Source organism: Terrapene carolina, unplaced genomic scaffold, assembly GCF_002925995.2.
Source record: "Terrapene carolina triunguis isolate 2854851 unplaced genomic scaffold, T_m_triunguis-2.0 Scaffold788, whole genome shotgun sequence".
NCBI lineage: Eukaryota > Metazoa > Chordata > Testudines > Emydidae > Terrapene > Terrapene triunguis.
Window position 1 is genome coordinate 267,494 of NW_020665139.1, and position 24,117 is coordinate 291,610.

General features: G+C 43.2%; 3 protein-coding genes across 3 annotated transcripts; 1 reads left to right on the plus strand and 2 right to left on the minus strand.

Moving 5' to 3' along the window:
• The first annotated feature begins 685 nt into the window (after window positions 1-685).
• LOC112115213 (olfactory receptor 6C4-like) lies at window positions 686-1,615 on the plus strand. Its single transcript, XM_024212239.1, has one exon. It carries the CDS (start codon window positions 686-688, stop codon window positions 1,613-1,615), a length of 930 nt encoding a protein of 309 aa, XP_024068007.1.
• A 6,844-nt stretch (window positions 1,616-8,459) lies between these two features.
• Window positions 8,460-9,419, minus strand: LOC112115219 (olfactory receptor 10A7-like). The gene has a single exon (XM_024212245.2). The coding sequence runs from the start codon at window positions 9,417-9,419 to the stop codon at window positions 8,460-8,462; it is 960 nt and encodes a 319-aa protein (XP_024068013.2).
• A 10,058-nt stretch (window positions 9,420-19,477) lies between these two features.
• On the minus strand, window positions 19,478-20,485 carry LOC112115218 (olfactory receptor 6N1-like). The gene has a single exon (XM_024212244.1). The coding sequence runs from the start codon at window positions 20,483-20,485 to the stop codon at window positions 19,478-19,480; it is 1,008 nt and encodes a 335-aa protein (XP_024068012.1).
• Between the last annotated feature and the right edge of the window lie 3,632 nt (window positions 20,486-24,117).

Below are 24,117 nucleotides of genomic sequence, written 5' to 3' on the forward strand. Positions count from 1 at the left end.
CCCTTTCTAACTTTACCTCTTATTCTTGAATTCACTTAAAATCCCATCTTCCTTTGTTAATGAACTTGTTTCACTGTTACTATAAACCAACTCAGTGCCATGCTTAAATAGAAGGGTGCATTTACCCCAGTTATGTTAATAAGCTGTGATGTGCTTTTGTGTCTTTAGTGGAACAAACACACCTTATTATTTCTCCGAACGGCTCAGGAGAGGGCTGGGCATTTCAGGGCACGTGGTTTTGGGAAAATTCAGGCCTGGAGTCACCTCGCTGGGTGTAACCATGGCTGTTGGAAGCCGGAGTGGGGCTTTAGACAGGCTGCCAGTATCAGAGCTGCTGAACCAGGGCTGTCTAAGGTCATGGTGTGACCTGCATACTGGTAGGCTGGTTGTGAGCATCCCAGGCCGGGAGCTACAGCAGCAAAGCATCGTGAGGCACCCAGGTGGCAGGGTAAGTGGTGACACAACCCCTCATTGGTCCATATTGCCCCCCCCAAACCTCACAACTGGAAGTAAATTACCATTATCCCAATTTTTTAGATTGGGGAGAAACTGAGTCACAGAGATATCAAAGTCTCACAGTGTCCAGGGCCCATATTCCAGCCTCTCTGCCCTTGTGTATTATCTCAAAGTTTAGTCCAACTGATGTTGATGGCTCTCTCCCTTCTTTCCTGGAAGGCAACAAGGTATGGTGCTGGCCAACCAGAGCTCCGTGAGAGTATTTGTCCTGTTGGGGTTCCCTCACCTGCATCACCTGGGCTTCCTGCTCTTCCTGGTGCACCTGATGATTTACCTCCTGACGCTTGCCGGGAATGTGGTGATCATCGCCATCACCTTGGCTGACCACCGCCTCCACACCCCCATGTACTTCTTCCTCGGGAGCTTCTCCTTCCTTGAGATCTGCTTCACCAGTGTCATCGTCCCCAAGATGCTGGCCAATTTCCTCTCAGAGGACAAGACCATCTCCTTCACTGGCTGCCTCGCCCAGGCCTTCTTCTACCTCTCCCTGGGAGTCTCTGAGTTCCTCCTCTTGGCAGCCATGTCTGTGGACCGCTACGTGGCCATCTGTTACCCGCTGCACTACATGGCCATCATGAGCAGCAGGGTCTGCACCCTCATGGTGCTTTCTTCCTGGTTTGGTGGCTTCTTCTTCATCATTGGCCTCATTGTGATGATCTCCCGGCTCTCCTTCTGCGGCCCCAACATCCTCAATCATTTCTTCTGTGATCTGGGGCCCCTCATCAGCCTCTCCTGCTCCAACACACACCTGGTGGAGTTGATGGACTTCCTGGTAGCAGCTGTTGTCGTGCTGGGTTCTCTGGCCATCACCACGGTCTCCTATTCCTACATTGTCATTACCATCATCCGCATCCCCTCAGCGAAAGAGCGACGTAAGGCCTTCTCCACCTGCTCCTCACACATCATCGTCCTGAGCATCTTCTATGGCAGCTGCATCTTCATGTATGTCCGTCCGAAGCAGCATGATGGACTGGACATCACCAAAGGGGTGGCCATCCTCAACACGGTCATTACTCCCATGCTCAACCCCTTCATCTACTCTCTGAGGAACAAGCAGGTCATACAGGTCTTGAAGGACACTCTGTGCTGGAAAAAATAGATAGTGCTGCATATGGGGAAAATAATGGTTCTGGAGGGTTGGAAGGGGGTTTAATTAATACACTAAAATGTACTTAAAGTCTTTGGGATGCATGGGAGATTAGGGAGGTGCTTAATTAATAAGTGGAAATGTGCTTTGATATGCATTGGATTACAGGGAGGTCTTAATTAATACACCGAAGTTCATCCAGAACTTCTGGATGTGCCTGAGGGTAGTTGTGGCTTCCAACTCCCAGCCAAGTTAGAAAAAGTTGGAGGAACAGTTCTACAGCAGGTGCCCACTAATTCAGCTTGAATTCTTCTGAAGGATTAGCTGTGCTTCCTTTTGCTATAATGCAGCCTGCTCTCCGGTCCTTGCCTTGCACCTGGTCAGCTCTGCTCCACTGGTCACTGGTGCAGAATAAGATAGAGCCACCAAGAAGTCCTCAACACCTGCACTCAACCCTGCATCTTCATTTGAGATGGCCTGGGTGACTGCCAGGAATAGCATAGCTCTGGTCCTGTGCAACCCAACACATCATTCAATTGGCACTAACGGGTGAAGGAAAAACAACTCACTAATGGAATATGTGTAATCTTTAACCTTGCTTTTTATCCTGACTTTGCTAATATAGTCCAGGTGTCCAGAACATAAGAATGGCCATACTGGGTTAGACCACAGGTCCATTTAGCCCAGTATCCTGTCTTCCAATAGTGGCCAATGCCAGGTGCTTCAGAGGGGATGAACAGAACAGGTAAACATCAAGTGAAAAGATTCCTCAACTAATGCAAGTGTTTACAAATGTATGTTATAAAGAAAACTGGGTGATTGATGAGGGATATTTGTTATTGCAGATGGGTTCTGTCATGGAGGAAATAATGATCCACTGAAAGATGTTTTAACTCATTGAGAACTGTGGGTTGTCACAGATGTTTGTAATAATGACCGGGTTAGAGATTCCTTTTCACTCACCGGTCAGCTAAACTGAGAATCATAAAAGAAATTCCATCAGCAATTAGGAGTTTCTTTGTCTCACACGGTGTAAAAGACAGAGGGCTTGAAAATTGGGCTGGGTAGTGCAAAATGCTGGCATCTCTATTCTGTATAGCACGGTGCTAATCTCTGATGGATAATCTTTGATTAAATAATTTCATTTGAGCCTGTTATTTGACAATAACGAATCGTTATTAAATTGAAACATGCAAAATGTGGCCATCCTAGGAAGGATCCCTTATGCTGTCCTTATAAATGATGAAAAGTTTAATTTTCATGTTTTGAATGGCTCATTGTTTTCAAATTGTCGAGGTCTCACTCTATTGTGTTTCTTTGCCTTTGGGCCATTAGCATTTAGAGAGTACTGTGTTATTTGTGTGGAATAAATACACATGGAAATGTTAAAGAAAGCCTTCAGAGAAGTGTCATGCAATTTCATGTAACATACCTTCCATTAAGTGGCTTTTTTTGGTCTATTCATTAAAATTAGATTAGATTAGGGTTCTTTTATCATTATTCCACATCCCTAGGTATCTATTCAGCCATGGGATCCTCAATCCCAGAACCATTGGTCCCAGATCACAAAGGAGATAGTATCACTATGGTTCTGGAGAAACCACAGCTGGGATCTTATGCATAGGTGCAGGAAGAACAGGTGTGGGGGTGCTGCAGCCCCCCAAGTTTTATGGGGGGTCCCGGCTGTCAGCTAGGCATGCGGAGTCCCAGCTGCTGGCCCCGCCCCAGGGTTCCATTCCAGGCCCTGCACGTGGGGTCCCAGCTGCCAGACCTGCGCCCGGCTCTGCATGCAGGGTCCCAGCTGCTGGCCCCGCACCCGGGGTTCTGCTTCCGGCCCCACACGCCGGGCTGCCGGCCCCACTCCTGGCCATGTATGTGGGGTCCCGGATGCCGGCTCCACTCCCAGCTGTGTATGCGGGGTCCCAGCTGCTGCTCCCGCACGCCGGGCTCTGCTACTGGCCCCACACCTGCCCCCCCGCTGTGGTCCCAGCCTTGGCCCCCTTACCCCTATCCATATCCCCCCTTCCTGGAGACACGGCCTTGCTCCCGGACTCAGCTCTGGGGTGGGGTGGGGGGCAAAGTAAAAAGTTTGGGGATAGTTTTGCTGGACTTTAGCACCCTCACTATAAAAGCGTTCCAGTGCCACTGATCTTATGCCCATATTGGAGCTCCTCAATCCCAAGGATTTCTCTTCTCTTCTCTGGTGCTGCAACTTCCCCTTTAATGATGGGTATAGCCTGGTCCCATTGAAGTCAATGGAAGTTTTGCTATTGATTTCAATGGCGTTAGGATTTCCCCCTTTGGGTTCACTGCTAAACACTCTGCTACCAGGAAGATGTTGACAAACTGGAGAAGAGCCGCAAAGATTATCAGGGAGTTGGCAAATGATGTAGGAGGAAAGATTAAAAGAGATAAATCCGGTTCAGCTATGAGACAACTATGGAGCAGGGATGGAGGGGGTATTCCAGAATGTGTAAAGACACAGCTAAAAGAGGAATTATTGAGAGATGTTATCTATTCCACAGTCATAGGTATGAGAAAGGGACAATCTAACATGGGTGACAGTAAATATTCTCTTGGGAAATTGCAACCTGCTCTATTTTCAGCACATCCTCCCGTGAGAGTATCTTCTGGTCCTTGTCCTGTTACACCCTGGAGAGAGAGAGTTCATATCCACGAAGAGACTTAGGTGTTGCAACACCTCACTTTTAGATGCCTAGCTAATTAGTGGAGTCCCCAAACCCTCACTTTGGCATCCAAGCACCCTACGTGGGGAGAGCCAGGGGCCTGAGAAGGAGATCCACAAAAGCCAGCATGCTAGGTTGGGACCTGCCTAAGTTAGCCAATGGGAGATACCAAGACAAGGGATATTTACTAAACCCTGTCCCTCTCAGGAAGTTCGGTGCCTACATCCAGGCAGACACCTCCCTCTGCTTGGGATTCTCAGCTGTGAACCCTCTCTTGGAGTTAGGTGTCTAGGTATTTTTTGCAATGATCTGGGGTGGGGGGGAGGAGAACTTTTAGCATAGTTATGGCACTCACACAGGAGACCCCCCAGCTCAAGCCCACCCTATGTTCAGAAGGGATGTGATGAGGTCTCTGCCATCTCATAAATGAATACTCTAACCGGTGGGCTATGGGATATTGTGGGGTGAAGCTGTTCCACTCTAGATAAATAATGAAAGATCCATTGGAGCAGAGGGACTGGAACTGGGGTTTCTGCATCCTGGATGGGTGCTCAAACCACGAAGCTATAGAGTCATTCATATGCTGACCTCTCTTTCTCTCTCTCTAGTCCATTCTCTCTACTTATTCAATACAAAGTGGAACATCTTCAAGAGCAGAGATTGAAGGAGCTGTATAATAGCATATCTCACAGTCTGGGGGCTAAGGCACTCAGCTGTGAGGTGGCTGATCCTTGCTGCTGCCAATAATGCAAAGTACACGTCCTATTCATGACTTTAGCATTAAAATAAGTCCCAAAACGAAAAGTCATTTCAAAATGAAAGCTTCAAATGTGTCATTCTGATAAGATCTGAACAGAGTGTTTATCAAAATGCTTCATTTCATTTTTTTCCAAAGCAAAATTTCATGGAAATCGACATTTTCCCATGATTTCAATTAAACACCATTTTCCGGGGGGAAAGAACATTCCTTCCAAAAACTATTGTCCAGCGCTAATTATTATTTTTAACGATCTTAGGATAATTCCCACCAAATTAGTTTAATTTAGCATCATCAGTTTTGTTTATTGTGGGAGTAGTGAACAACGTACACATACAAGAGATTATCAGCATTTCAATTTTGTTCTGTATTTAACAATAACACCTCTTGGAATGGATTCCGTGCCCTGCACCCTTGTTGGGACACCTACCGTATCTTTGGAGGTCACCACCAAACTTTGGTGATTCAGCTGATCAAATTTAGGTTCCATCTTGATTCCCCTCAACCTGGCACCACCACCAAATGGAGTTAGCCAAATGGTCACTGAGAAGGGACTCAGGAGGTGACACTGTCGGGAACAAGCTGCTCTTTTGATTTCAGTTGCACAGAGCAGTTCAAAGGGAGGGAGCTGGTGCAATAAGCCACCCCTTCCCCATCCCTACCCTCTGCTGCCCCTAGTGCCGATTAGACAGTATAGCCGTCCCTTCCCCACCCCCACCCTCTGCTGCCCCTAGTGCCCATTATACGGTATAACTACCCATTCCCACCCTTCATCCGCTAGTGCCTATTATACAGCATAACAACCTTTTCCACATCCTTTCTCCTCTGCTGCCATCTGGTAGTCATTATATGGTCATTTTGTCATCAGTTGCCTTTTTGCCATCCAGTGGCTATTACAGTGAATAGATTCATATATTCCAAGGCCAGCAGGGACCATAGTGATCATCTAGTCTGACCTCCTGTATCACACAGGCCATAGAATTCCCCCAAAATAATTCCTAGAGCAGATTTTCTACAAAAACATCCAAACTTGAGTTAAAAATGGTCAGTGATGGAGAATCCACCACAACGTTGGTAAATTGTTCCAATGGTTAATTTCTCTCACTGTTAAAATATATATCCTGTTTTTCCAGTCTGAATTTTTCTTATTTCAACTTCCAGCCATTGGTTCATGTTAGACCTTTCTCTGCTAGACCGAAGAGCCCATTATTACATATTTGTTCCCCATGTAGATATTTATAGAATGTGATCAAGTCATCCCTGAATCTTCTCTTTGTTAAGCTAAATAGATTGAGCTCCTTCAGGCTAGCATTATAAGTCATGTTTTCTAATCTTTTTATTATCATGACTTTTCTCTGAGCCATGTCCAGTTTATCATCATATTTCTTGAATATTGAGCACCAGACCTGGACACAGGATTCCAGCAGTGGGTTGCACCAGTGCCAAATTTAGAGGTAAAATAACCTCTCTGCTCCTACTCGAGATTCCCCTGTTTATGCATCCCAGGATCGCAATAGCTCTTTTGGCCACAGTGTGCTACTGGGAGCTCAAGTTCAGCTGATTATCCACCATGACCCCCAAAATGTTTTTCAGAGTCACTGCTTCCCAGGATAGAGTCCCCCATCCTGTAAGTATGGTCTGCACTCTTTGTTCCTAGATGGATACATTTGCTGTTAGCCATATTAAAACACAAATTGTTTGCTTGTGCCCACTTTACCAAGCGATCCAGTTTGATCTGAATCAGTGACCTGTCCTCTTCATTATTTACCACTCCCTGAATTTTTGGATCATCTGCAAACTTTATCAGTGATGATTTTAAGTTTCCTTCCAGGTTATTGATAGTTAAATAGTGTAAGGCCAAGACCCTATCCCTCCAGAATCTCTGCAGAAACAAACCCACACAACGGTGATTCCCCATTTACAATTACAATTTGAGACTTATCTGTTGACAGTTTTTAATCCATTCAATGTGTGCCATGTTAATTTTATATCATTCTAGTTTCTTAATCAAAATGTTGTGCGACACAGTCAAATGCCTTACAGAAATCTAAGTATATTACATCAACACTATTACCTCTATCAACCAAATTTGTAATCTTATTAAAAAAAGATAATAAGTTAGTTTAACAGGATCTATTTTCCATAAGCCATGTTGATTGGCATTAATTACAATAGCCTCATTTAATTCTTTATTAATCCAGTCCCATATCAGTCACTCCATTGTCTTCCCCAGGATCGATCTCAGGCCAACAGGCCTACAATTACCGAAGTCCCATTTACCTTTTTTAAAAATCTGCATTACTTTTTCTTCCAGACCTCTGGAATTTCCCCAGTACTCCAAGACTTATTGAAAATTACCCAGGTCTTTTAAAAATTTTGGATGCAAGTTATCTGGACCTGCTGGTATAAAAATGTCTAACTTTAGTAGCATCTCTTTAACATCCTCCAGAGAAATAGAAGAATGGAAAGAGCTGTATAATCACTATATGATGAGATCATACCATCAGCTTTTTCCCAAATACAGAACAGAAATATTTATTGAACACTTCTGCCTTTTCTGCATAATTATTGATAATTCTACCATTTCCATCCAGTAATGAACACATATCATTGTCAGAATTATTTTTGTCCCTGATATATTTAAAAAATCCTTCTTATTGTTCTGAACTCTGCTGGCCAGAGATTTCGTCTTCAGTCCATTTGCTTCCCTTATCACTTTTCTACAATTCCTAACTTCTAAATAAAAACATATTTGTTAATCCTTACCTTCTGTTTGCAAGTTCAGTATATTTTGAGCGGTAGAAGGCATAAGAGTTTAAAGAATAAATTCAGGGTGGCATAATCATGAAAGGTGGAAGAACTGTCTAGTATATAAGTCACTGGTCACGAGCATTGGGGATCCCATTACAATTACTGGCTCAACCACAGATTTTCTGTGGCAACTGTCCTGCTGTAAATTGGGATAGTAAATTTGAAATACTTCCCTACCTCAGCAACCAACCATCCCTTTGACCTAGATTAAGGAATATTGGGTTGGTAGCCAGGAGGTGCCAGATAGGTGCAAATAAGTCTATGAATTTCATAGCATATATTATTGTGCAATGCCTCATAACTCCCTTAGAATCATTTGAGAATTCAAGACTAAACTCTTATTTTACTTTATATTCTCACTGTGGCTGGGTGCAGGGAATTAGCTAAAATATGCCTTCCCATGATCAATAAGTAAAACACAGTTCATTTTTTTTAATTTTAGTTTTTAGTATTGATGGATATTACACTATCAAATCTTTGCCCCTCCTCGCGTGTTATAAGCTCACACTACCAAAGACCTACCAAGAAATAAGCACTGCACAGATCCTGAGTATTAAACAGTGCATCAGCTCCGCTCATCACCTTTCAGTCTTAAAAAAAATCAGTTGGGAATTCTTGTAAAATCTGAACATTTACAGACAATTTTTCTCAGCGCCTCCTTCACCTTTTTGTTCCTCAGGCTGTATATGAAGGGATTAGTCATAGGGGTCAGGATTGTATAGAAGACAGAGAACACTTTGTTGAGGTCTCTGAGCGTGTTGGTTTTGGGCAGCAGATATACGATCATTAGTGTCCCGTAGAACATTGTCACCACAATAAGGTGCGAGGAGCAGGTGGAAAATGTCTTCTGCCTCCTGGTGGTGGAAGGGATGGTCAGGATAGTGGAGATGATACAAACATAGGACACCATGGTTAATGTGAATGGAGGCAGGGTGAATAGAACAACCAGGATTGTAATGACAAGCTCTATCAGGTAGGTGTCAGTACAGCAGAGATTGATTATTTGTGTGGATTCACAGAAGAAATGATCAATTTCATTGGGACCACAGAAATTTAGTTGTAACATAAGGCATGTTATGATGGCAATAGCCAGACATCCATTTATCCATGACCCAGCTGCTAGCTGGCGGTAGAATCTGCCATTCATAAGCATTGCATAGTGCAGAGGTTTGCATATCGCTAAATACCGATCGTAAGACATCATTGCTAGGAGGTAGCACTCAGTAGCTGCAAAGAAACTGGCAAAATAAAATTGCGCAATACAGCCACTGACAGAAATGGTTCTGTCTCCAGTCAGGAGACTGGCCAGTACCCTGGGCAGGATGGTGGAAGTGTAGCAGGTCTCCAAGCAAGACAAGTTCCCCAGGAAGAAGTACATGGGGGTGTGAAGGTGCTGATCAGCCACAACTACCACCACAATGAGGATGTTCCCAGCAATGGTCACAATGTATATCATGAGAAACAGCAGGAAGAGAAGGATCTGCAGTTGTGGGATATTCCTGAACCATAGGAAGATGAACTGTGTGACAGCTGTTTCATTTTCCCGTTCTCTGTTTGCCATGGCATGTGTCTAGGAGGGAAAAAGAAGAAGAGAGAAATAGCTCTTGAATTTGATCAGGCAAAACATATTTAAATTTTACTCCATCCTATTGTGCCATACAGGTGGGGACACTGAAGCTGAAGGTTCAATAATAGAGCTTGCATTTTGACTCAGCTTACAAAAAAAGTATTGATAGGCTTTCCTCAGCAGGTTTAACAACCTGTCATCCTCTCTCAGCTCAGACAAGGGACTCATTATGATGGTCAAGGGTCTGAGTACTGGATGGCTATCTAGACTCACATACAGATTTGGTTTGTGTAGCCTCATATTTCATCTCCTGACATACTAAACCAGGACAAATTTTGTCCAAGTGTGGGAGACCATTTCTGAGAAGTGTTTGACACCACAAGTCTAGGCGTGGTGGTCAGATTAGGTGCGGCTATATCTAACTGTCCTTTCTGTCCTTCAGATCTATGAATCTAGCAGATCTATGAATCTATCTCTATGGTTATTTCACATTATGACCAAGTTCTAAAATACAAAAATATCTGAGGCCTGGTCTACACTAACACCCCAATTCGATCTAAGGTACGCAACTTCAGCTACGTGAATAACGTAGCTGAAGTCGACATACCTTAGTTCGAATTTACCGCGGTCCACACGCGGCAGGCAGGCTCCCCCGTCGACTCCGCGGTACTCCTCTCGCTGAGGTGGAGTACCGCAGTCGACGGCGAGCACTTCCTGGTTCGAATTATCGCGTCCAGACCAGACGCGATAAATCGAACCCGGAAGTTCGATTGCCAGCCGTCGAACTACCGCGGTAGTGTAGACATACCCTTAGTGGACAATGTATTAGTATTCTGACAATACTAATAATGGCTAAAAACACTTTTCATTGTGTGAGTCGGAGAAGCTGAAAGTGTGATTAAATTATGCACAGTCCACAGCTGAGAATCCGCTCTCTAACATGAATATGTCATATATTCAGGCTGTGATTTTCATAGCATACTAAGCAAATTAGGTACCCAACAAGTTGGCCACCATAGTCCTAGCTGGGAATTTTTCAGTGAAATGTGTTGTTGAAACCAAAACTTCCCATCAAAATGTATCAAATTCAACTTTCAAGTACATAAAAGGTTGTTACAATGAGGAGGGAGAAAAAAAATGTTCTTCTTAAGCTCAGAGGATAGGACAAGAAGCAATGGGCTTAAATTGCAGCAAGGGAGGTTTAGGTTAGATATTAGGAAAAACTTTCTAACTGTCAGGGTGGTTAAGAGCTGAAATAAATTTCCTAGGGTAGTTGTGGAATCTCCATCATCGGAGATTTTTAAGAGCGGGTTGGACAAACACCTGTCAGGGATGGTCTAGATCATACTTTAGTCCTGCCATGAGTACAGAGAACTTGACTAGATGACCTCTCAAGATGTCTTCCAGTCCTATGATTCCTTCAACAGCCTTGATGGGGAAAGAGAAGGGATTTGAACTTGGGCCTTCTAGTTCCTAGCTGAGGGCCTTAACCACAAACTATAGAACCACCCTCCCTTGTGGTCCTGGGCCCAATGACTGTTCATGCTCATTCACAGTGGCACTTCCTAGTCGTGTCTCATTTGACCGTAAAGTGAATTTTTTTTTGATTAACTGAAAATTTTCATAATTCTTAATTCAGTTGCATCCAAAATGATTTATTTTTCCTGATAGTTTTTTGCCCTGCCAGTGAACCAGAAAATGAGTTATTTGCTTAGCTCTAGTTTCAAGATCTCCCGCTGTTAAAGGCTGATATTAATACTGCCTGGTGTTGCTATGGGACGATGGTATAGCTCAGGGGTGTTCTGTGCCTCAGACCATGCTCTCCTCCCCAAGAGACAGGCCTACACCTGAACTCCTCTCAGAGTGAAACCTGGTGGGTTACCCCCATTTAGACCGGGTCACCCCCATTTAGACCGGGTCACCAGGTTTACAGCACCCCTTGTTTCACCAGCCATGTTTACCAGCTGGATTTGGCCCTGCTATGGAATCCTCTCTGAGAACTTGCGATCAGCATAACGTTGTGTTTACTCAGGCTGGTATGATTGATTGGTACATAGAAATGTGATTCAAGCAATAAAAGCCTAGGTGCATATTGTTTTAAGGAACAGCATGAAAACCAGCTGCAATAAAACAGAGTATATGGTCTGTAGATTCAGCGATACCCTGTCAGAACACAACGGGAGCCAGTCAGCCATTATCAAAGGTACAGAAGTTCAAGTACCTAGGTTTGATCATACAGAATAATGATGAACTCAACAATGAATAGGAGAATGCCTATCAAATTGAAAAGCAACATCCACAAGACAGTAATAAGGCTTACACTTTCATATCATAGAATCATAGAATATCAGGGTTGGAAGGGACGTCAGGAGGTCATCTAGTACAACCCCCTGCTCAAAGCAGGACCAATCCCCAACTAAATCATCCCAGCCAGGGCTTTGTCAAGCCTGACCTTAAAAGCCTCTAAGGAAGGAGATTCCACCACCTCTCTGGGTAAGCCATTCCAGTGCTTCACCACCCTCCTAATGAAATAGTTTTTCCTAATCTCCAAACTAAACCTCTCCCACTGCAACTTGAGACCATTACTCCTTGTTCTGTCATCTGGTACCACTGAGAACAGTTTAGTTACATCCTCTTTCGAACCCCCCTTCAGGTAGTTGAAAGCAGCTATCAAATCCCCCATCATTCTTCTCTTCTGCAGACAAAATAATCCCAGTTCTCTCAGCCTCTAGTCATAAGTCATGTGCTCTGGCCCCCTAATCATTTTTGTTGTCCTCCGTTGGACTCTTTCTAATTTTTCCACATCCTTCTTGTAGTGTGGGGCCCAAAACTGGACACAGTACTCCAGATGAGGCCTCATCAATGCCGAATAGAGGGGAATAATCACTTCCCTCTATCTGCTGCTGCATGGGATTCTTCCGTCCTAAGTGCAGAACTCTGCACTTGTCCTTGTTGAACCTCATCAGATTTCTTTTGGCCCAATCCTTTAATTTGTCTAGGTCACTCTGGACCCTATCCCTACCCTCCAGCGTATCTACCTCTCCTCCCAGTTTAGTGTCATCTGCAAACTTGCTGAGGGTGCAATCCATGCCATCTTCCAGATCATTAATGAAGATGTTGAACAAAACGAACCACAGGACGGATCCCTGGGGCACTCTGCTTAATACCATCTGCCAACTAGACATTGAGCCATTGATCACTACCTGTTAAGCGCAACCATATAGCCAGCTTTCTATTCCCCTTATAGTCAATTCATCCAATCCATACTTTTTTAACTTGCTGGCAAGAATACAACAAAAATGAAAATATTAAGATGGATGCTTGAAGTCACAAGGATGGACCATGCTTGGAAATGCAAAGGTGGTACCGATTATTCAAAGGCTGAGGGAATCCCGGCGTAGATGGTTTGGAAGTGTGAAGAGAAGATTGGAAGAATATGTAGGATAAAATTGAGTGTCAAATTTAGAAGTGGAGGGCAAGACCCAAAACTAGATGGATAAATGTTATAGAAAAGGATCTGATTAGCTGAGTTTCCAAGGAACTGGGACAAGACAAACTGGAATGGAGAAGAAGAACTCAAAGAGCCAAGCCCATATAGATGGAACTAAGACTAGAATTATAGAATCATAGAATATCAGGGTTGGACGGGACCTCAGGAGGTCATATATTCCAACCCCCTGCTCAAACAGGACCAAACCCCAACTAAATCATATTGTCTTAGTTAGAAGATGCATATTGTCTTAATTAAATGTAGCCTTTCCTTGCCAGTTTAAGCATGTTTCACTTAACCCAGGAACACCTGCAAGCAGTGGGGCTAGATGAGACAGGTTGCCCCCTGCAACCACGGCCTCTCAGCCAGTCTGATATGCCAGCCAATGCCTCGCTCCCCCTTATTCACAGATGCACAGATTTTAAGACAAGAAGGGACCATTGTGATAATCTGTCCTGCTGTATAACATAGGTCTTGGGACTTCCCTGAATCAATGTCTGTTTGAACTAGAGGAGACCTTTTAAAGAAACATCCAATCTTGATTTAAAAGTTGTCAATGATGGAGAAGCCACCCCAGCCCTAGGTCAGCTGTACCAATGGATAATTACCTTTACAGTTAAAATTTACACCTTTTTCCAGCTTGAATTTGTCTAGTTTTAACCTTTACTCATTGGATCTTGTAACACTTTGGTCTGCTAGATAATTCCTAGAGCAGATCTTCCAGACTGTCAGCTGACGGGAGATATGATTGCTCTTTATAAATATATCAGAGGGATAAATATCAGGGAGGGAGAGGAATTATTTAAGCTTAGTACCAATGTGGACACAAGAAGAAATGGATATAAACTGGACATTAGGAAGTTTAGACTTGAAATTAGACGAAGGTTTCTAACCATTAGAGGAGTGAAGTTCTGGAACAGCCTTCCAAGGGGAGTAGTGGGGGCAAAAGACATATCTGGCTTCAAGACTAAGCTTGATAAGTTTATGGAGGGGATGGTATGATGGGATAGCCTAATTTGGGCAATTAATTGATCTTTGATTATTAGCAGGTAAATATGCCCAGTGGTCTGTGATGGGATGTTAGATGGGGTGGGATCTGAGTTACTACAGATAATTCTTTCCTGGGTGCTGGCTGGTGAGTCTTGCCCACATGCTCAGGGTTTAACTGATTGTCATATTTGGGGTTGGGAAAGAATTTTCCTCCAGGGCAGATTGGCAGAGGCCCTGGAGGTTTTTCGCCTTCCTCTGCAGCGTGGGGCATGGGTCACTTGCTGGAGGATTCTCTACACCTTGAGGTCTTTAAACCACGATTTGAGGACTTCAATAACTCAGGTATAGGTTAGGGGTTTGTTACAGGAGTGGGTGGGTGAGATTCTGTGGCCTGCGTTGTGCAGGAGGTCAGACTAGATGATCATAATAGTCCCTTCTGACGTTAAAGTCTATGAGTCTTTAAGAAAATTTCTGTTCCCTGTGGAGGTCCTTATAGACTGTGATTGAGTCACCCTTTAACCTTCTCTCTGTTAAGCTAAATCAATTGAGCTCCTGCAGTCTTGCACTCTACGGGCTTGTCTACACAACGGGAACTACCGAGGCACAGCTGTGGCGCTGTAGCTATGCCATGCTGACCCTGTAGTGTAGATGCAGCTTGCTGCAATGGGAAGTACTTTTCCACCCCTGAGCAATGTATCTGTGTCAATCTAAACTTTAAGTATAAGTCAGGCCTAAGGCAGGTTTTCTAATCTTTAATCATTCTCTTGGCTCCCTCTGAAGGCGCTTCAATTTCTCAGCATCCTTCTTGAATTGTGGACACCAAAACTGGACAATTAGCAGTTGCAGCAGTGTCAAATACAGATTATATTCTCCCTTCTCCCACTTGAGATTCTCCTGCTTATACAACCGAGGATCAGATCAACCCTTTGGTCACAGGCCGTCCTTTTATCCACTACAAAACTCAAAGCTCCTGCCAGCAGATCCAATGTAGATTTGGAGAATGGCCCCTTGCACCTCCCAACTGGTTGCTTGACATTGGCTTTAAAGAGGAGCCAGGCAGCCTTCGAGGATATGCTCATATACTACACTCCCCCCATACCCTGTAATACTTTAGCTCTAGCCCTTATCTTTTCTCATTGTACTAAAAGCCCCATCTGGTTGTGGGAAATGCAACACACAGTGTCTTTGTTCACTGTTTACACATATTAGTAAGGATCCCTTTGTTCACCTATATTAGTATAAGATATAAGAGTATCAAAAAAGTCAAACCAAAATTCTATCTCAGGCTGACAAACCAGCCTATATACTAACACAATGTAGTAGCAATCTGGGATTGGATGCTCACCTCTAACCACAGGATAGCTCAAACTTGACTCAATGAGCTATTATTTCTCAGGGTTTGGTGTCCATCACTCTGGTTCCACGGCTGAGATTCTTGTCAATCCTCGTTCTTCAGGAACTTGATTTTCTCAGTAAAGAGACCTGCATCTCTCTGAAGGAACAAGTATATTTGGAAATATACTTCTCCCTCTCTATTTACAAAGAACAGTTTTGTGTTATCTGGTGATGCCTTCACACTTTTTAAATAAGATCCCCATGTAACCTAGCTCCCTGTTGATTAGTTTTAGGCTTCCAAAGCTTTGTTGCTAACAATGCCCAGTGTGATTTATTTAAGCTATATTTATTTATTTATTTAAGTCGAATGATCCCAATGGGAAAACATTTCAGATAATGATGAAATGCTAGTTTACATTTTTTGGAAGACACTTGTCCCAGGTGATGGGCTGTTACAGTGCACTATCTCTTTATTAATGTTCAATAACCTCGACCATCTAGTGGGCATTTCAGAACATAGCTACTCATTTCTCATCTAGTGGACGTTTTGCCGTATAATTGCCCCTTTCTCATTATTTTATCTTCTACTGAAATCTGTTGGTCACTATTCAATATAGCGGACTCTTTCTCATGTCTTTCACTCTGCTGCAACCTAGTGTAGATTATGCAGCATAACAGCATCCATCTTTACCCTCTGCTCTCCTCTCTAGTGCTTATTTTTTGCTATATTGGTCTCTTTCCTACCCTTGGCTCCCTTCTGCCACCTGGTGGTCAATGAGAAGTATAACAGCCCAGTTCCCACCCCTAACATGCTGCTATCCAGCAGGCAATGCATAGCATGGCGGTCCATGTCTTTCCTGGCCACTTACACTGATGCCCTGTAGTCTCTGTTGTAAAGCTTTACTTCTCTTGTTACTTTCCTCTGATGACCATTTGACAGTGTAACTTCCTCTTTCTTGCCTCTTCCTGTATTAGTAAACAGTGAACATTCAACTATCCATCCAGATATAGCCACGGCCAGAGAACTTAAATGTGCCGAAGACTACCCAGAACTTCCTATCCGGCAGGTAATGGATAACATACCCCAACAAGGCCTGAAATCACAAGAACCACTATGGAGCACACGTGACCACCTCACGTCTCTGGATCCGGTCAGGGAATGGCAAACTGTCTGGACCTTATCTACCCTTCCAAAGAAGCACGTAATTACTGACTCAACAAGCCACTCTCTTGGTTTCAACCTGCCATGCAGACTTTGGACAACATTGACCTGCGTCTGAACAAACCATAAATGATGTGGCTACTTGATGCACAAGAGGGAAATCAAAGACACACCTATGTGCAACTGCAGTGAGAACCTCCAAACCATTCACCATACCATAACATAGTGCCCCAAATACAGATTCCTAGGTGAACTGGGTGATCTCCACAACTTCATGGAGAAGGTCTTGAAATGGCTTCTGGACCTCCACCTCCATCTGTAGAATGTTGCTTTGCAGATGCCATATGTGCTTGAGGGAGAGACCTCTCTTGCAACTCCCTTCTGATGGTCATTTGGCAGTGTAGCTTCATCTTTCTTGCCCTTCCATTTCAGCTGCTATCCACTGGCCATTGTACATCACTGCCACACCTTTCCCAATCCTGACACAGGTCTGCCCACTAGTGGTCTTAAAAAGCACATCTGCACCTTTCTCAAGTCTTCTCTTCTGCTGGGTATGCTCTATTCTGAATGATAGCCACTGGGAACTAAATCGCACAACAGCATGATTACAGCAATAGTGAGTATCACAGCTGGTACAACTGCAATTGCTCTTGGTCGTTGAGCAGTGGGTTTCCCCTCAATCCAATGCATTTCCATGGTACTGGCTAAATGTAGGCTACTCTGAGTGACCCCCCCAGTGGGCAGACAGACTGAGATAGTCAATTGGATCTAAGGGAGTTAGTACCCAAACTCCCATAGGCCCCTAGGATAATCCCATTCCCAATGTTCAGGCCCCACAATTCTTCTTACTGGTGGCCAGTTTCTCTGCCCAGGCCATGCCCTGATATGTCCCAGTGACTGAGCCAGTGCTGCCGTGTTTGGCATCACAGGAGTTCTGCGTGTTGGGAGGTGGTAGCCACTTCCTCTAGCCACACCTTGCCTCACTCCAGAGGAGAGGCCTGCATGGAGCAGTAGAGCTATCCACAGCACCTGGGAAGGACTGGAGACTGTGCACTGAGAACTAACCCTCACCGGCTTCGCACTTGTGGCAACCATTTTTGGGAACATTCATTGTACCAGCTCCCTCCCTTTGAATTGCTCTGTGCAGCTAGCATCAGCAAAGCGGCTTGTGCCCAGCAGCATCACCTGCTGAGTCCCTTCTCGGTGACCATTTGACATGCCCAGCCACAGGAACAGCCTCGGTTCTATGTGTGCACCTCTGGTAGTGTCCCAGCAAAACCCCAGCTGGATCTGGACTGTCTCCATTGACCTGTGATCTGAGTCTGGATCTTTGTGTTTGCCCAACCTCCCCACAACCCTGGGCCCAGTGAGCCTTCTTCTCTTGCCTTGCCCGAGATGGTTACAGCTGGGCTTAGCTCAGGTAACAGTGATAACAGTGCTGCTGGTGAAGTGTGCAGGCTGGCTGTTTGCATCTGCCATCTGTGAATGCAATGAAGGGTCGTGATTTGGTGGGGGGCATGTGGCATAGATGGTGAAAGGCTCAGGTTCAGGTGTGGGAGATTTCTCCTGCTTATGTCCCTACATAAGGTCCAAACATATTTGTGTCTATTAAACATGGCTTTTGTGTTACCTAAACAATTTTTGGTGGACAATTTTGGTCAGCGTTTTACTTTCTTCTCTTTTTTCAGTGAAATTAATGATGATTTTTGTCTGCTGTTCTCAAAAACTAGAAAAAAAATCTGTTTTTTCTTATCCTCCCTTTCCCCATTCCTCCCTTCTTTTCCAGTTTAAAAAAAAAAAAAAGAAACAGGAAAAATCTAATTTTGTTTAATTGAAAAACTGAACAAATTCCATGAAAAATATCCCAAATAGATAATTTCATTTGAAAATTTTTCATGTAAAATCCATAGCAATTTTTATTAGCTCAACTGTAGCCATTTGAAGATCTCTTCATGGTCAATTTTTTGCCAGCTATTCTTCCCATCTGGGAATTCTGTTATTTTTTTAATCCTTCCCTTTTCCTTTTCCACTTAAAAAAAAAACAGAAAGGAAACAAGAAAAATCCATTGTTGTTTCACTGAAAAATTGAAAAAAAAAATCCATGAAAAATATCCCAAATCATAGAATCATAGAATATCAGGGTTGGAAGGGACCTCATGGAATACTTTCAAAAGCCATTCAACATAAGATTTGCAGGTCCACAGTTAATGAAAATACAGCCCGTTGTGTTAATCACTTTTATTTAATATTAGGAATCTGCTAACATAGAGAAATATTAAAATACGACTGGTAAAATGCACAGAAATTATCCTTTGCTGTTAAGCATCCCTGACTTAGCACCCATCAACTTGGCTTGAAACATTCTCAGAATTTAACAACTTTCTCTACCACTATCTGAATTTACCACCACTACCAAGAAAAAAAAAATTAGACTGTAAATATAAGGCTCAAAACATAAACAGTTTGAAAAATAGTAAAGAATGTCTGGTGAAAGTTTTGGAATAAGTTTCATTTTGCAGCTTTCAGAAAGAAGGAATTTTTCATGTATTTGAAACATTTTGGACTTTTTTTTAACATTTGGTGTTTTGTCACTGTTTTTTGTTTGTTTCTCTGCCTTATTCTCCTCTTATTCCCCCTGCTTCCTCATCCCTTAATTCTTTTTTTTTTCATGTTACCACTGGAAATTAGGGAAAAAGAGGTGAAAAATGGGGGAGTGGAAGGCAAAGAAAAAGCAAACACTGATATAAAAAAAGCCCAAACTTGAAAACATACACACTTTAATTTTGGGGTGTCATGAAAATATTGGAAAAATAATAAATTATAAAATTTCTGTTTCAAAAAGAAAATTTTCCATGGGATGTGGGGGTAGGCATTCAATACCTGCTCTGCCAAAAAGAGAATGCATGTCAGAAATTCTCAGTGTGTCATCACTTTAGTAACTCATCTTTCATTTGGCCTAAGATAGAGATGAAATAATGTGAAATCCAGCCCCCTGAAGCCAAGCGGGGTATTTACCATTGACATCAATAAGGCTAAGGTTTCATTTCATGGACTTTGTGCCTATAACTCAGTAAATCAGCTCAGGTCATCTCGGTTTGTTTTCAGCCTAAAAGAACTGGCTAGGGATGTCTGAGTTCTTGAGAAAGCCACACATTTATGGATCATTCTGCTCAGGGCCTCCTTGACCTCCTTGTTTCTCAGGCTGTAGATGAGGGGGTTGATCAGCGGGGTCAGGACAGAATAGAAGACAGAGAACACTTTGTTCAGGTCTCTCAACGTGTCAGATTTCGGTAGCATGTAGACAATAATGATAGTCCCATAGAACGTTGTCACCACGATGAGGTGCGAGGAGCAGGTGGAAAAGGCCTTTTGTCTGCCACTGGTGGAAGGGATTCTCAGGATGGTGACGATGATATAAACATAAGACAACAGGGTTAACAGAAATGGGAAGAGCGTGCAAAGAGATGCCAGGAGCAAATCCAACACCAAGATCAGGTTGGTGTCACTGCAGGCCAGTTTTATTACTGGGGTGAAGTCACAGAAGAAATGGTCAATTTCATTGGGGCTGCAGAAGGTTAGCTGTGACATCAAGCATGATATGATGAGAGTGGCCAGACAGCCGCTTAGCCAAGATCCGGCTGCTAGCTGGAGGCAGAGCCGGCCGTTCATAAGGGCTGCGTAGTGCAGGGGTTTGCATATTGCTAAATACCGGTCATAAGACATCGCGGACAAGAGACAACATTCTGTAGCTGCCAGTGAAGCAAAAAAATAAAATTGTGCAATACACCTAGGGACAGAAATGGTCCTGTCCCTAGTCAAGAGGCTGGCCAGCATCCTGGGCAGGATGGCTGAGCTGTAGCAGGTCTCCAAGCAGGACAAGTTCCCCAGGAAGAAGTACATGGGGGTGTGAAGGTGCTGATCAGCCACAACTAACACAACGATGAGGATGTTCCCAGCCATGGTCACAACATAGATCACTAGGAACAAAGGGAAGAGAAGGATCTGTAGTTCAGGGACCTTCCCGAATCCCAGGAGGACAAATTCCGTGATGGACGTTTTATTTCTCCAGCCTGTGTCTGCCATGGGGTGAACGTAGAGACAATTAAAAAAACCCTGTAGTATAATCACAAGAACAAAGTTAAAACAGGACTCAAGTTTTGGCAATTAATCCTATAAATGTTCAAAAACTCATAGAATCCTAGAATATTAGGGTTAGAAGGGACCTCAGGAGGTCATCTAGTCCAACGCCCTGCTCAAAGCAGGACCAATCCCCAACTAAATCATCTACCACTCATTGTTACCAGTCCATCTTTTGAATCCAAATCACAGAGGCAAATGCTGGCTATCTCATGGCTAGAAACCAGACCTTTATTACCACCCCTATCTTATCAGATGAATCAATGTAACAGCAGTCCATTTATCTGGTGGCTCATGTACAGACATGGCAGCTTAGACCATTTATTGATCATATCCCATTTATCCTGCCATACTGGAGAAGGGCAATAATAGTTCAAGCCTGAATATGCACTTCGCTCAGTGAGTGGAATGTGATGGGCTAGGGAAAGAACAAAAGCAATGAATATTAAACAGTAAAGACCAGTTTTTTTAAGGTATTTAGGCTCCTAACACCTATTGAAATCAATAGACGTTAGGTGTCTAAATACCTTTAAAAATCTGACCGTAAGTGACTCTCAACTTGAAGAACAGCAGAGGTACTTTGCTATAATACCCAATAAGATGAAGATTTTCAAAAGAACCTAAGGGAGTTGGGTACCAAATTTCCCATGACTATAATGCAATTTGAGCTCCTAACTCACTTAGGCATCTTTGATAGCTCATCTTAAAAATGTAGAATGAACTTTCCTATGTAATCTAGTGGATTTAGACCATTTCTTCCTTGGAATGAATGGAAATTAATATCAGCCTATAGCTTCTTGGTCAATATGTCACTGTTCTTTCTGGAAAGAGTTAATTCCATCCATACTCTCACTAGAGATCATCTTAACATAGAATCATAGAATCATAGAACTGGAAGGGACCTCGAGAGGTCATCTAGTCCAGTCTGCTGCATTCATGGCAGGACTAAGTATTATCTACATAAGAACGGCCATACTGAGTCAGACCAAAGGTCCATCTAGCCCAGTATCCTGTCTTTCAACAGTGACCAATGCCAGGTGCCCAAGAAGGAATGAACAGAACAGGTAATCATCAAGTGATCCATGCCCTGTCACTCATTTCCAGCTTCTGGCAAACAGAGGCTAATAGCCATAAACAGAGCCATAAATCTAGACTATCCCTGACAGGTGTTTGTCTAACCTGCTCTTAAAATCTCCAATGATGGAGATTCCACAACCTCCCTGGGCAATTTATTCCAGTGCTTAATCACCCTGACAGTTAAGAAGTTTTTCCTAATGTCTAACCTAAACTGCCCTTGCTGCAATTTAAGCCCACTGCTTCCTGTGCTATCCTCAGAGGTTAAGGGGAACAATTTTTCTCCCTCCTCATAACAATCTTGTAGGAACTTGAAAAATGTTATCATGTCTGTTATCATGACTTACGAGGAGAGGCTGAGGGAACTGGGGTTATTTAGTCTGCAGAAGAGAAGAGTGAGGGGGGATTTGATAGCAGCTTTCAATTACCTGAAGGGGGGTTCCAAAGAGGGTGGAGCTAGGCTGTTCTCAGTGGTGGCAGATGACAGAACAAGAAGCAATGGTCTCAAGTTGCAGTGTGGGAGGTCTAGGTTAGATATTAGGAAACACTATTTCATTTGGAGGGTGGTGAAGCACTGGAATGGGTTATCTAGGGAGGTGGTGGAATCTCCACCCTTAGAAGTTTTTAAGGCCCGACTTGACAAAGCCCTAACTGGGATGACTTAGTTGGGCTTGGTCCTGCTTTGAGCAGGGGGTTGGACTAGATGACCTCCTGAGGTCTCTTCCAACCATAATATTCTGATTCTGTGATTCTATTTCCCCTCTCAGTCTTCTCTTCTCCAGATTATGGAAACCCAATTTTTTCAATCTTCCCTCATAGGTCATGTTTTCTAGACCTTTAATCATTTTTGTTGCTCTTCTCTGAACTTTTTCCAGTTTGTCCACATCTTTCCTGAAATGTGGCACCCAGAACTGGCCTCAATACTCCAGCTGAGGCCTAATCAGCGTGGAGTAGAGTGGAAGAATTACTTCTCGTGTCTTGCTTACAACACTCCTGCTAATACATCCCAGAATGATGTTGAGTTTTTTTGCAACGTGGTTAAATAATGAAGTCAGAGAAAGTGTTTGTAATGTCCTAGCTAAAAAATCAGGTGAAGAATGATTCCCTCACACACTCACAACCATCTTTAGCTTTATTTGAGGGAATGTTTCTGATGTGTCAACTCTACACTGAAGGAATAAATATGGCTATTTCCCCTCCTCCCCCCAATTTTGGCCATGGGCAAAATTGGGCTCATTTAATACTTCAACTCTGGAGTGTCAGTTACTGTTTCAAAATCAGCATCAGCTGCTAAGATACAGACATGAAGACGACAATGCGAAGGAGATATACTGCCCCTAACATCACAGCAGCAGAGATAGTACAGATTTGTTACACTATGGCTTTGGTCTAGAAAAAAAAATGTAAGTTTGGGCTGCACTTTCATCATGTGAAAGGTTTAAATGTTTTGCTAGTGACACTCTTCATTACAGTTTAAGGCCAGAAGGGACCACTGTGATCGTGCAGTCTGACTTCCTGCATAACACAGGCCAGAGAACTTCCCACAAATAATTCCTAGAGCAAAGCTTTTAGAAAAAACATCCCATCTTGTTTTTAAAGTTGTCAGTGATGGAGAATCAACCACAACCCTGGGTAAATTTTCCAGTGGTTAATTACTCTCACAGTTATAAATGTGTGTCTTAATTTCCAGTCTAAATTTGTCTATCTTTAATTTCCAGCCATGGGATCATGTTAGACCGTTCGCTGCTAGATTATAGAGACCTTTATCAAATATTTGTTCCCCAAATTGCTCCTTAAAGATTGTAATCAAGTCACCTCTTGACTTTCTCTTTGTTAAGCTAAATAGAGTAAGCTCTTTGGGTCTCTCGCTATAAAGCAGGTTTTCTAATCCTTTAACCATTCTTGTGGCTCTTCTCTGAACCGTCTCCAATTTGTCAAAATCCTTCTTGAATTATGGGCACCGGAACTGGACCCAAGATTCCAGGAGCAGTCGCACCAGTGCCAAATACAGAGCTAAAATAACTTCCCTACTCCTACTCGAAATTCCCTGTTTAATTGATTCCATCAGTTTTATGGAAATTGATTTAAAAGCTGACATAATTAAGCCATTTATGGACACATCTCTGTTTAAAGCTGTTATTGGTCTGGTTTGCATCTATAAGTACCAACGCAAGCTAAACAGATATAAGCCAGGGTTTAAATTGAGTTAAGAGTGTCTGTAGTGCACAGGCTGTCTTGTCAAGGAAAATTGGTTGAGTTTAGGTTGTTGTGAGCTAACACATGCTAGCCAAACCTGACAGGAATGTATTGTTTTTTCCTGGCGTAGATGCAAGCTAAAACATTTAGCTCAAAATTGCTCTTGTCATATTCTAGCCTAGGCATGGCATGTGTTCAGGAGAAAGCGCTAGAGCGTATGTCTGTTAAACCCAGACGCTTTCCCTATTCAATGCAAACAGGGGTTTTGCACCAATTTAACTAAATTGATTTTAATTCACACCTGGCAC